The sequence below is a fragment of the Corythoichthys intestinalis genome, chromosome 16 (assembly GCF_030265065.1).
Source record: "Corythoichthys intestinalis isolate RoL2023-P3 chromosome 16, ASM3026506v1, whole genome shotgun sequence".
NCBI classification, from domain to species: Eukaryota; Metazoa; Chordata; class Actinopteri; order Syngnathiformes; family Syngnathidae; genus Corythoichthys; species Corythoichthys intestinalis.
Genome location: NC_080410.1, coordinates 6,421,312 through 6,435,826, shown reverse-complemented (window position 1 = coordinate 6,435,826; position 14,515 = coordinate 6,421,312). Strand labels below are relative to the sequence as shown.

Genomic DNA, 14,515 nt, shown 5'->3' with positions numbered 1-14,515 from the left:
GCGTGTTGAGTCCCAGAAGCAGCTCAACGCAATGCACGCGAAAACAACGGCAGTGTTTATTACTTGACGCGAGACACGGCCCTCCTGCGTCAATACTACTAGCTACCAGACCGGGCAGACCGGAAATCACTCGTGTAAAAATACGGTGGATCCGGTCGATTTTCAAACTAATTTGCAATCGTAACCCACTTTTTGAGTCCATCAGATCTCTTGAGTGATAGATCGGGGCACAGTTGACTTGTCTTTGTTGATTTACAGTTGTCTCCTCTGCTATAATAATAACCAACACGGCCCCATATTCAATACAAAACCCTCCTACCACAACAAAACAAGTAGGAACTAATATTCACATAGGAACTAAAGTTATACAGCATAAAATATACAATATAAATGAATACTACATCACATTTGTAAAATACAAACACATAGTAAAATAAATAATAGCCCATTTAAATACAATTAAATTGAAATGAGCTAAAACACCTATATTTAGATAACAAGAATAATATACAGAACCTGCTTACACAATTAAATTTATTAATTTTTGTGTGGCGCTTTAACTAGGGTGACCATATTTTGATTTCCAAAAAAGAGGACACTCAGCCCGGCCTCAAGATACTTGAATTTTACTCCAAGTTCACTCAAAGATGCCTATATCACTTTAATATATTTAAAGTGTGCCCCCTTACTCTGGATGGAAAAATGCAGTTTGAAAAAAAAAAAAAAGACAAAAAAAAAAATATATATATATATATAATATATAATGCAGACCCATAGAAATGTAGTCCAGTCAATACACATACACACAGTAGGCTATGTGCCAACTACACATTTTTATAAATTACTAACACTACAATTGTCCGAGACCAATTTTTATTCCCATTCAATTGATATTCTCATTCAATGTTCTAGATTGCACACAAACAATAACCGAAATAAACTGACAAACTATTCAACCAGCATGTTTAAAAACGTAGCAGGTCAAAAACTACGTTTCCCATAATGCCTAGCGTGGTTTAGCTTACTGATAGCTAGCTGAGGCAAAAATCAAACTTTGCTATAAAAGTTTACAATCGTCGGCAGCGCATCGATGCGACACCAAACGGGATTTTACAGTCAAAGCTCCGACAGAAGTCAACAGTTGCCATTATATACGTATTTATCGTAAAAACTTAACAACTGGGCAGGCGTTGTGGCCAAATCGTCAACCCAGTAGATGCCTCATGATAGGGGTAAAACTATGGCTACTACTAGGAGCCATGTGGTCGCAGGCAGCCGCTGCCACCCAGCGGCCGGAGGGATTCTCTTCAAATTGGTCCCGTGAAAAATCATAAAAACTGGACATTTTTATGAATTTATAAAATCCGCCCGGACGACGAGGATACTACGTGAAAGTAGGACTTGTCCGGGCAAAAGAGGACGTTTGGTCACCCTAGCTTTAACTTGAGAAAATCCACCAATAAAGCTTTTGAAAACCGTTCATGAGAAAAAAAAAATTCATTGAGGCATTTCATTTGTAAAATACATGTTAAAATCTTTTTCATTGGGATTGCTTTTCTCTTTAGCACAGGACTTCTTTTTTCTTCTTGCTTTCAGAAAGAAAGCTGACCAATACGCGGGGTCTGAAAGGCAAATTGTTGTTGGATTATTATCTTTAAATACCCGCTACTTTTTGAGCAGAATTCTATCTTTTTATAGGCTACTGTTCCTATTGTTGAAAGCACAAAAGTGTGTAATAAACAACTACCACATTTATATTTTGCATTTTGTTTTCTTACTGTACCGTAAATGAACCGAACCGTGACCTCAAAACCGAGGTACGTACCGAACCGAGATTTTTGTTTACCGTTACACCCCTACTGATTAACAATGATAAAGTAATAAAATGTTCATAAAAACGAAATAAAACAAAATGTATGTGAATCAAAACAAACACACACTGGTTATAGCCCTCAATAAAACACTAACTCATTTATATTTTTTTTAAATTCATAGTATTTAAGTAATTGCCTGCCAATGACAAGAATAGACTTCCAATTCATTTAAACTGGGACGACTGACTGTGAATGCTCGTCTTGCAGAGCGATTGACGGCGCTAGACGTCAAATCCATTTTAACTGGCATGTGCTAATGAACGTGCCCAGTCACAGTCTAGCGCCGTCAACAGCAGCCAATGAGTTTTAAATGCGGTCAAGCAACTTCGAATTCAAGTGGCACGTCTTCTCTTTTAAACTTACTCGGAGAGAATAATAATTATTTGCAATTATTTTAGAATATTAGCAGAACTAGGGGGGAGGCGTCCATACCTGTGGCACTGAGCAGAAGCCCCACCAAGAGGCGCGGAAATATCGTCCTTTTACCCATTTTCACACGGCAATAAAAAGCTCCCTTGTGTGGTTCCCTTCCCTGCTCAATTCCACTTGCGTACCCGCTCTCCTGCCTTGCACAATGTCAAGTCCAACAACTGTTGGAGCGAGAGAAAGAGAGAGAGAAAAGGAGGTGTGTTCATTTGATATGTGCGTGTAAGTGAGAGCGACAGATTCCTCTCTCGAATGGGCCAGGCAGTCGACGCACCGACTGTGTAAAGCACAGGGTTGAAAGTGGCTAGAATTTCTTGCTGGAACTCCCTGACACGAAGGTTGCCGCAGAGCCAGAATTTGTATTTATTTATTTGTTTGGGGGAGGGGTCAAACCTCCTAAAACTACTGAAATGCAAAGAAAACTGCTTTTGGCACAGTTATTCCTATAACACATTTAAAAAAAAAAAAAAACTTCTTTATTCAATGAGTTGCAAAATAAAAGTTAAAAACAGCAGTAACCCCAACCTCCACCTCGTAATTTTTATATTCCCTCATTTCCTCACATCTAAATGTAAAATCGCAATTTTAACTACTTCAGAATATAGGATGTACATTAAAATTGAAGTTAATGTAAACATTTACTTTTTCTTTTTTAAATAATAAAGATATAGTCATGTGAAAAAATTAGGACACCCCATGAAATATTCCCTTCTTTATTAAAAATGTTCACATATCAATGTTTGATCTTATTTTTCTTTATCAATAGAAAATAAAGTGCTTTCATTGCAGCTAAACAACAAAAATTAACATTGTTTAACTGATTAAACCAAAGATATCAACAAAAAAAGCACACTCTAACTGAGGAAAAAGTTAGGACACCCTGCCACCTAGTGTTACCCCCTTTGGCTGATATAACTCTACCAGTCTTTGACATTGGTCTGAAGAAAGTTTGCCCCACTCCTCAACGCAGAATATTTTCAGCTGTGAGATGTTTGAGGGGTTTCTTGCACGCACAGCTCATTTCAAGTCACCCGACAGCATCTCAATGAGATTAATATCTGGGCTTTGACTCAGCAATTCCAGGATTTTCCATTCCTTCCTTTTCAGCCAGTTCTTGGTGGATTCACTGGTATGTTTTGGTGGATTCACTGGTATGTTTTGGGTCATTGTCATGTTGCCGGGTCCAGATTCGCTTCAGCTTTAAATTTTTGCACAGATGATCTCATATGTTCCTCAAGCACCCTTTGATACACGATAGAATTCATGATGGATTCTATGATGGTGAGCTGGCCAGGTCCTGCGGAAGCAAAGCATCCCCAAACCATGACACTTCCACCTCCAGGCTTCACAGTTGGTATGAGGTTCTTTTCCTCGGATGCTGTATTGGGTTTACGCCAAACATGTCCTCTGTTCTGGTGTCTAAATAATTCAATTTTAGATTCATCTGTCTTGGTCTTTGTCTGCATTCACTCTAGCAAACTTCAGTCTGGCCACCATGTTCTTCTTGGAGAGCAAAGCTGTTGCACCTCCCATGAAGGTTAAACTTGTGAAGTCTCTTTCTGATTGTAGAGGCATGCACTTTCACATCAAAAGTAGCATGCCCACATTGACGTGACTCGTCAGACTCAAATAACTGCAGCAGCTGGGGAAAACTCCGTGCCATCCGTGGAATAAATAAATAATAAATATCTGTGGGACCTTATTACGCTACACAAGCATTTGTTGTTAACACTTGAGCATGTAAATCTGATGTTGGTATGTTGTTCTCTTCTTGGAGATGAGATGCGTGTGTGGCAGCATTGCAGTTTTTTTTTTACATAGCGTTTTGACAGTTGCCGTCATATTTTCGGAATCAAAGCACCGTATACCTGAACGGCGCTCCGGCCAGAAATCTTATACCAGAACAGCGTTCCGGACCGTTCCAGCCCACTTTCACCCCTGATTAATCAGGCAGATTGGGACTTAAAGGCATGTGGGAAGAAGCCTTGTTTCACGAGGCAATCAACCTTGAAAAATAAGGGCGTGGCTACGACGCAAACGTGGAGCAAGCAAAACAAAATTACCAACGATGAAAATTGGCAAATACAAGGTTGGACTCTTACAGACTTGTCACTAGGGATGGGAATCGAAATCCGATTCCAATTCCGAACCGGTTCCGAGTGTTTCGAGGCCTCGACATCACAATGAAATAGCCTTAACGATCCCTTTAACGATCCCTTAAGACGCATATTGCGTCGTGACGTGTCTTGTTGTCCAGATGCATCAAACTAGCATGGCGCCAAGAACCACTCGCTCCAAAGTTTGGCTACAGTTCACCAGGAAAAAGGGTGAAAATGAAAGGTTAAGATAGTTTAGCATGAGCATTGCCGCCGTAAACATAACAATGACAGCACGTAGGTTCAAACGCTCGAAAGTGTGTCTTCACTTCACGAGGAAAAATTACAACAAAGCGACTTGCAGTCATTGCAGGGTGGAGATAACTGCATCGGGAGGGAATAGACTGCACCGTCCTCACCGAGATGCTAAGGCTCAGTCCTGACTATACAGCTAGCTAAACTCCCAAATGACGATGCAGAAGACGTTGGTATAATTTGCTGACTTTATTCAATCATCACTTGAAGAGTGAAACTAAAAATAGAAATGAAACAAATCAATTTCGTCCCCAATAACAAACAGGTTTGCATCAACATAAATCAGCGATGATTAGCTGCTAAAACAAACAGTTAGCATGCGTTCGCTAGCATTAGCACATCGTTTAAACCACTACACAACTGGCACAACTGGATTTAAGTGTCCGATCGCGAGTGGAAACACAAAACAACAACACAAAAGATGATACATATAGGCGTTGCCTCTGTAGATATTTTACAAACATTAACAAAGAACGTAGGCTCGTGGCAGTGTTTCCCTTTCTCAGTAACTCGCTTGGATGCGGCATTTCTTCTTCTTCGCGTGTAAGCGCGCTCTTCTTCGCGTGAGCACGTTCTTCTTCGCGTGAGGAAGCGCAAGGGCGCCACCACTTGAGCGTGAAAGCACCATAAAAACTAAAAGGCATGCATTTTTTCAATATACTTGTAAATAATACACTTTAACAGGGGTCCCCAAACTACGGACTGCGGCTCCACATTTGGTCCGGCCCCCTGAACAATACCAGAGAGCATTTTGAATTTTTTTTTTCCTCCCTCAGTAGTATTATTTATTTCCTGGCCTTTTTCAGTGAATAACTCTTGTTATTTTTATTTTATTTACTTTTGTTCAGTGAAAAATCCACAGGGGGTTATTTGATTGTGGCTTTCTGAAAAACAATATTTTTTTTACATTCAAGCACTCCTGCAATCGTCACACTTTTTCTGTTACAAATTGACCCCGGCCTCTCATCAGAGAAGGGAAAAGTTATGTGGCCCTCACAGGAAAAAGTTTGGGGACCCCTGCTTTAACACATATTGCCAAAGGCAGAACAACGACCTATACACCCTACCCACCGACGTCACAAAACCACGTGCTCGCTGTGTCGTTCCGCCCACTTGTCCGTCATTTTGTCTGTGTATTAGCATTGTTTTCAATTGATCGAGGAATTTAAAATGCATTTCATGGAAGACCCGGTGCTTTCTGATGCCGTAAACTCACTGGATGTGTTGCATAAAAGGCGTTATGTGGAAAAGCTTCGTTCTATACAGTCGCCAGATCCATATTTGATGCCCAAATCGATGTTTTTCGACCCACTGTCTTCGCCCTGTCTGCCTGACATCTGCTACGCTGATATTTACAATTATCTTGTCCACACAAAATCAGCCTATTCCCACGAAAATTTGAAAAACTTCAAGAGCTTGGAGGCTTATAAATACTTCGTTGCTGGTCGGGTGAAACAGGTCCTCGTTCGGCAGGAATCTATCTTGTGCTTGGAAAGGTGAGTTACGAAATTTTCAATTCAAAATCTTTTGTTATTGCTAACATCCACTGTCAAGTCTAATGTATTTCATGTCGTTTGTCAATGGAGTTAAGGCTTTTAATGTTTATATGGTTTAGCGATAGCACTCTCACTACATACATACGTGTATGTTGTCGGCGATTAGCCTAGCAATGATCTTAATTGTGGTTATTTGTCAGCCCCGTAGACGAGGCCAGTTTCTTTCACTTGGTACCAGCTAAATATTATTCAAAAAATAACGATGGTGGAAGAAAGGGAAGTCACAAACATCTTGAATTTGAAACTATGTCGTACTACGTCGTATGTTGTCGGCGATTAGCCTCGCAATGATCTTAATTGTGGTTATTTGTCAGCTCCGTAGATGAGGCCAGTTTCTTTCACTTGGTACCAGCTAAATATTATTCAAAAAATAACGATGGTGGAAGAAAGGGAAGTCACAAACATCTTGAATTTGAAACTATGTCGTACTACGTCGTATGTTGTCGGCGATTAGCCTCGCAATGATCTTAATTGTGGTTATTTGTCAGCCCAAAGCCCTGTAAGTATATCTTAAATGCATCTTACCGGATATAAAATGACTACTACATAGTCTGTGGTGATTTTTTGGTGCCCAGTTTTAACATCGAATTGCAGCCGTCCATTTCGCTCTCCTCTTTGGATCCCTCGGAATACGGTAAAACTTCAAGTCTCTCCTTCCATCTTCTCTGTTAGTGCAACCAACAGCCACACACGCCTTCACCATTTTGATTATTAATGTTAAGGAGCAGAAAAACACGCCGTAAATAGGAGAAATGTACGTAGCCGTAACAGGTTAACACTATGTTTTGACGGACAATTGGGCGGTACCATTCAGGAGAGCGGAGTTGTGACGTCACGTGGGTAGGGTCTATATGCCAATATATACCAATATTTTTTTATTTCTATTAGAAACATGTTTCAGTAAAATGTTACACATTCTTGTGCATTTGCCACTTATTGCCACAGTTAACATTGAGGCTTTGGGCCTCTTTTGACCTCGTTGTGAGTTTGTAAGGTTGTGACTTCTGATTAAACAAACTCGATGCCAATCATAATGTTTGTTCTTCTTTTTCCCGAAATTAGAATCGATAAGAGAATCGATAAAGAATCAAATCTTTAAGCAATATCGATAATGGAATCGGAATCGTAAAAATCGTATCAATTCCCATCCCTACTTGTCACATGTAAGAAAGGTTCCTGCCAAAATAGGTACATTTGCACTGTATCGGGATTGGGAAGAGCGAATCAACTGGCAACAGGAAGGTGTTTTTTTTATTTTTTATTTTTTATTGTTATTATGTCTTAGGCGCTACATTTCATGTGACCTGACTGGCTTCAAAATAGGCAGGTATGGAAAGTAACTAATTACGTTTATTCTCGTTACTGTTACTTCTGGCTTGTAAGGTGCACCTGACTTTAAACCGCACCCAACATACTGTAGGAGAAGACACCAATAGCACTGGACTATAAATCGCAGGTGTCCACATTGTGTATGGGGCATTTAGACCAAAAAACATGCTGCTCACGAGACTGTACAAATCCACATACTGTATAAGCCACACTGGACTATAAACCGCAGGGTTCAAAGCAAGGGGGAAAAATAACGGTTTATATTCTGAAAATTAGGGCAAGAAATTTTTATAAAACAACAAAATTATAAATTAATTGATACACGTTGAATTCTTTTTTAATAAAGAATAATAAATACAGTACTACAAATACATGATAATATATACTTTTAAAAATTACTTTTAGGTACAGTCCTGTATTTAGTATCATTTATTATTCTATTGTTATTATAATTACTGCATACTCTGGCTTTTTTTTTCATTTACTTAATGCCTGCTAATGACAAAAATATATGTCATATTTTAAAAATCCCATTTTTTTTCTATTTAGAAAATGCAAAATGAATAAAGATAAAAAAAATAAAAAAAAATAGAATAGAATAGAATACCCGTATTGGGCCGAATATAAGACAGTGTTTTTTGCATTGAAATAACACTGAAAAAGAGGGGGTCGTCTTATATTCGCGGTCTAGACATTATACCCATTCACGACGCTAGATGGCGCCAGATTTCATTGAAGCGATGTTCTGTCATGACAGATCTCGGCTACTCTCCCCATTCACGATGCTAGATGGTGCCAGATATCATTGAAGCAAGCGATGTTCTGTCATGACAGAGCTCAGCTACTCTTTTTAGTTTAATTTTTAGTTTAGCATTATTTTATTGCAATGTTTTCCTTATTCAGATTTGTTTCAAGACTACAGTTACAGTTAGACTTCACTTTGATAGTTAATGCAGTTATTGCAATTTTGTTGTTTTATCACAATTGATTGGTTTATTTACATTTCAAAAACCAGAGGCCATTCATTTACGAATGTGATTGCACTTTAGTTTACATATTTAAATGTTCAGATATTAAGATTTGAATGAGGCAAAATAACATGCTTTTTCTCTCAAATATATTGGTATAATCATTTGTTTCGGATGTACTGTAATTATTTTCTGTATAAAAATTAATTTGGTGTTCAAAAAGTCTTTTTTCAAACTTGAGTCTTGAAAAAGAGGGGGTCATGTTATAATCAGGGCCGTCTTATATTCGGGCCAATACGGTAATTATCTTTTTATTTTAAGACATTTTTCCCAAAATAAATACATTAAAATAAGATATTAATGACTCTTGTTTAATTAAAAAAAAGTTTAAAAATTAAATGAATAAGAGAATATTTGCAATTAACTCATTGCCTGCTATTGACAACAATAGATGTCCAAGTCATTTAATCTGGAAGGACTGACTGTGAATTTTCATCTTTCAGTGCCATTGACGTCTTGCACCATCAATGGCAGCTTATGAGTTCAAAGAATGCCCAAAAACGCTTCATGTGTGAAAAACTGAATGTTAAATTTTTCAACAAGATATGAGGATAGTGTCTAAACCTATACAGTGGTACCTCTACTTACCAACGTCTCTACGTACAGAATTTTCAGGTTAAGACACACCTCAACGGGAAAATATTGCCTCTTGTTATGAAAGCAATTTCAGGATACAAAAGGCAAAAATTCAGTATGGCTGGGACTCGCAGCTCCCAGAGTTCATTGAATGTAACATACTTATAGCTGATCTGCCATTGGCTATTGCCTAGCATTCCTGGCATCCGATTGGCTAAGAGGGACCTCTACTGTATGTGTATGTGTGTATCACAGCGTCCTTTTCATTTGCCCTCATGTTCCAACAGCTTTACATGAGTCTACTAACTTTTATTCTTCACTCTATTCTTGTTTTTTACATTATGCAAAACCCTGCTTTTAATGTTTATTTTGCAATATTCTAAATTGTAACATCCATGTATTACATGTGTTGATGCATTTTTATGCATCATAAAAGATTAATGTCTGAATTGTGGAGACTTGGAACAGATTAGGGCATTTACATGGAAAACATGTCTCTACTTACATAATTTTCAAGTTATGAAACGAACTGGTTCTGGAAATTGTTTCATAAGTAGAGGTACCACTGTATCCAAAATGAAAATGAAACTAAATAAAAAGCGACTTCCTATCAAATAATCACAGTTTTGCCCGTCTATTGTGTTACTAGCGAGATGCCGCCAATATAAGCTGTGGACTTTCCGCACTCCACCTTGTCCCTTCACTTTTTGTTTGTAGTGGGTTCACTGATTGAAATGGGAAAAGTACAGGAATTTCCTGAGAACGGTGGATAAGTTTGCAGGAATGTTGTGTACATGATTCACCTTTTGAATGCCTTTTTGGGAGAAGATAGGAGATCCCATTTGTTATGGTCTGCGTATGTGGAGAACAAGACTGGACCCAAAAACAGACAACAGAGGGGAAGGGTTCGGGGATTTATTAATCACAAATAAAACAAAACACGCGAACGCGGAAAAAGGGGAACACCAAAAGGGGTCTGTGACAAATAGGTCGACGGGGATCAATAACGCGAAAACTAAGCGGTGGGCAGAAAGCCAAAAACACAAACAAAAATACACTCAATACCTGCACAAGGTAGAGGATTACAAAACTAAGACTAATGAACTACTGTAGATGACAAATACAGAGCGACTCGAAAGCAGTATATATGAATGGCGACCAGCAAACAAATCTCTCGCTACCGTTGTCTTGGTTCGTCATCGTTTATATATTAGTGTTGATTAGCTGGAACTCGCTGCTGGTGTGATGTCGAGAATGCTGCCACAGCCGGCTCTGGAACAAACAAAATCTAACCAGCAGCGGATCATGACACCATTAAAGCTGATTACAAACTCAACATTTCTGACTCACTCTGACAGTGTCAATCAAAACTTTGTATTATTATACAAGAAAATACCTTTTTGTTAAAGTCAATTGCGTGCCACAAGGGGAAGCCCGAGCAGAAGTTAGTAACTGTGTTAAAATGCAGTCATCGTATGCCCTTTGCTCCACCCTGACCTTTTGCTCCAAGTTCTTCAATTATATGACAAATAGTGAAATGAACTGAAATGAAAACAAAGGACGGATTTTCTTCTTGATACATACAGATTTATTAACGCTTCGTAGGGCACTAATATACTGTATATATGATATCAATTGGGAAAAAAAACAACTTGTTTTTTTAGGACAATAGCAAGTGATGCGAAAAATGCCCCAAAATCAGCAAGTGACCCAAAATAAATAGAAGTGCCTTGGATGTGCCCGAATAATCAACAAAAAGTGCCCTGAAAATCAACAAGAATCAACAGGAAGGAAAACAGAAATGCCCCAAAATCAACAGAAAGTAGCCCATAAACAGGGCCGTTCCTGACCAATTTGGTGCCCTAGGCAACACATTTGTTGCCCCCCGCCGCCCCCATTTTTACCACATATATTTAAACACTCACACTGAAAAAGCACATTAACTCTTTTTGTAATTTATTATATTAAAAAAGACACCGAACAAGTGTAGAAATGAAAAGAAAAATGCTGTAATAACTATTCAAAAGTACCAATAAAAAACACTTCAGAAACAAATGAATAAAATAAATTAAAATTGTTATATGTTAATATGACTAACACTCACCCACACAAACCTATATAAAGACACACAGAACACTTTAAAATGCAACTTTTTTTTTTCACCTTGACCTTACTCACCTTGTCTTCACTGATGCCAAAGCATCTATTGCACTTTCATATGACAGTTGTTTTGGAATGTGCACTTCTTTCCTGGACTTGGTGGGCTTGGACTTGGTGCTGATGTGGATAAGTTCTCTGTAAAAGATGGCCCAGGATGTACAGAGGTAGAACGAAAATATTTCAGAAGAGCATCTACAAAGAGAAGAAAGTGGAATCTTACATTATGTTAGTCAAATAGCTGTTGATTGTGAAACCAGCATGACATAACCATAATACCGGCTGAATTCTTGCAACGTACTGTACCTGTCTATTGGATCCGGCCACTATCTTTGATGGGCTTAGTTAAAAGAAAATAAATTCTTGAAGCACGGCAACTACACAGGACTATCCAATAACAATGAATTAAATAATATATGATAGCAAAAAAAATAAATAAATAAAAATAAATTGAATATGTTTTTACATGAACGTGATCGCCATTTTAATCAATTAATGACACATTTAATAACAAATGTTTGCATTTAAATCCATGGCAATTTTAGTCCCCCATACCACAGAACTTTGAAATAATTAATTGCATATTTAATGGTGTATTTATCTAATTAACCTTGGCAATTTTAGGCTCGGCAAATTTATTTAAAAAGCACAATTTAACACAAGGTAAAAGTGGTTCACATCACATGAAAATTAAGCAAGACAACTTTAGTCTCCCATACACTTTGTCCAAATTTCTCGAAAATTGGAGGGGGAGTAAATTTAACTGAAACTAATCCACGGCTGGCTGAATACTGAAAATATTTCTAAAACAACAGCCTAGCTAATGATACAGTATAATTTAGCTTTAGCACTAAGTCATATAAGCTTTATGTAAATAACCGCTAGCTTGCAGTTGCGCTAAGTCGACGTGCTTATGCTGTTGAAAAAAATCATCACAAACAAACCTCTGTTTTTCTTCACGTCTTTGCTCTCTTCTTTCTTTTTTTTCTAACTCGTAGGGCTTCTTTTCATGAAGTTGACTTGTCACCGTAACGTCGCTCAATTGCAGACGCTAAAAATATCACCTTCAGGTAGCTCTCTGGTCTGCTGGGTGGTGAGTGAGACTAGGGTCAGTGGTGAAATTATCACATCACAGGAAAAAGTGAAACAGGCAGACGGCACACTAGAAAAATGATTTCATTATCATTTAAAGACTTATTATGAACGGTTTTGTTGATCTTTTGTTTTATTGTTTTGTATAATTTTTTGAATAATGCTATCATCAAATATTATTTGAATATTTTTCCTGACGCCCTGGACGCTGGTGCGCCCTTAGGCGGTTGCTTAGCTCGCCTTATGGTCGGCACGGGTCTGCCCATAAATGCCGCAAAATGAACAGAAAGTAACCCATAATCAACTGGAATTGACTCGCGGGAGTATATCAACTAGGGCTGAGCGATATTGGAAAAAAGTGACATTGTGAATTTTGGGGGGTTTGCGATATACTGCGATATTAAAAATAGCTGCATTTTCACACTTGAATAGCTCTGTTTGGGAAGACTTTGGTTGACTCACTATGACCACATTGTATTCAATAGTGATGTCCCAATCCGATCACACGATTGGAAATCGGGCTGATCGCGCCATTTTTCCCTCTCACGCTTGATCCTGAAAAGCAGTGTGACCAAACTGTGTTTCTTGGTCAACAGTGCAGCTGGCGTTTGGTAATAAGTTAAGGATGATTGGCAGGTTTGTAGTTTTGATCTGGCCAGAGACGCCTTGGTAGCACTACGATGAAAGGCACAAAACTGTTCACCGTTGCTGTGGCAACTCAATCACTGTGTAAGTGAGAGGCTGTTCTCGGCAGTATGAGCATCAAAAGAAGAAAAAAAAAACAAAGGTTTATTTTCCCGATTTCAGATCATTATTTTCAAAATCAGGTGACTCCCTAGAATTCATATAATACCATTTAATCTATGAATGCTGAAGATTGGTGTTTATAAAAGGGATCCAGGAAGCCATGTCTCTGCACAATGGTGTACCGCAAGCAACACGTCATTTCCGCTCATTAATATTCATGACATCCGCTACTGTTGCTAAGTAGGGACAAATCACCGTTTGTCCCTAATAGGAAATGAATGGAAATCGTGTACGAAGGAGATCTTTACAGAGCTAAACCTACCAATTCTCTCCGAAAATGATGTGCCTGGTGCCAAATTGACTGGCAAAGATGTGGAAGAACATAAAAATGTTCAGTTAAAGAGATGGCTTTAGTGTTGAAGGCTGAAAAAGACGAAAAAAACAAGCCGGCCTAAGCATAACTTTAGCTTTTTTATCGACGCGACTGACAATGACATTCTCCTGTTTCAACAAGCTATCCTTTACCATCAGCCCTGTCTTTCTTATATATCCTCTGGTTGTCCTACGTCTCTGACCGTTCTTGGGGGTAATTTAGTTAGCTTTGTGTAGCGATCGCAAATGCTACTCAGTGACAGCCAACGAACACTTTTAATTTTTTCACTGATAACGATCCTTAATTCTATAATTTATTTACACTTCCCCCTTACTAGAGTTGTTTGTATATATATATATATATATATATATATATATATATATATATATATATATATATATATATATATATATATATATATATATATATATATATATATAACAGAAACGGTAACAGTGGCAGTCAGTCATTCATTGTCAGACAGAAGCAGTACGGCACAACGTTACGCGAAAAAAAATAAGTTAAAAATATATAAATGGCTTACCTCTTTAACCTCTGAAAGACCATGCCAACCCAACATAATGTTTACTGCGTATGAAATGTGAATGGATTCACCGAGCTGGTGTTAAAAGTCTGCGCAAGTTGATTCGGTCCTCATTTTTTTTCCTCCCGAGTTTTTGGTTTCTGGAAACGTATGAAGAAAACATCCTTCATGTGCCGTAATGTCTAGACTCGTTACTACAAGTTCCCAAAAAGCAATGCGTGATCGGCATGTTCGTTTTTGAAAGATTACCGGAGAAAAGTAGCTCAAACTACGTTGTGTTTATGCGAGGGCGGGTCTATAATGTCCCACTTCGGCTTTACTTCCGCTTTACAATGCGATGTCACGGTCTAAAAATAGCCTGCGTGCGGTACGCCATTGCTGCTTTTGTGAAGAAAAAACAAA

The 14,515-nt window shown here is 38.3% G+C and overlaps 1 protein-coding gene across 2 annotated transcripts in view; it reads right to left on the bottom strand.

Annotated features, from left to right (window-relative positions):
* LOC130932147 (hemicentin-2-like) overlaps window positions 1-11,471 on the bottom strand; it is a 73,588-nt gene extending 62,117 nt beyond the window's left edge. The window contains exons 1-2 of one of the 2 annotated variants that reach the window (XM_057861577.1): window positions 11,379-11,471; window positions 2,307-2,464 (exon numbers count right to left, since the gene is read on the bottom strand). In XM_057861577.1, the coding sequence (XP_057717560.1) occupies window positions 2,307-2,364 (58 nt within the window). In that variant the 5' untranslated portion in view covers window positions 2,365-2,464; window positions 11,379-11,471. The remainder of the gene's footprint in view (window positions 1-2,306; window positions 2,465-11,378) is intronic. The other variant, XM_057861578.1, reaches the window with a different exon arrangement.
* Between the last annotated feature and the right edge of the window lie 3,044 nt (window positions 11,472-14,515).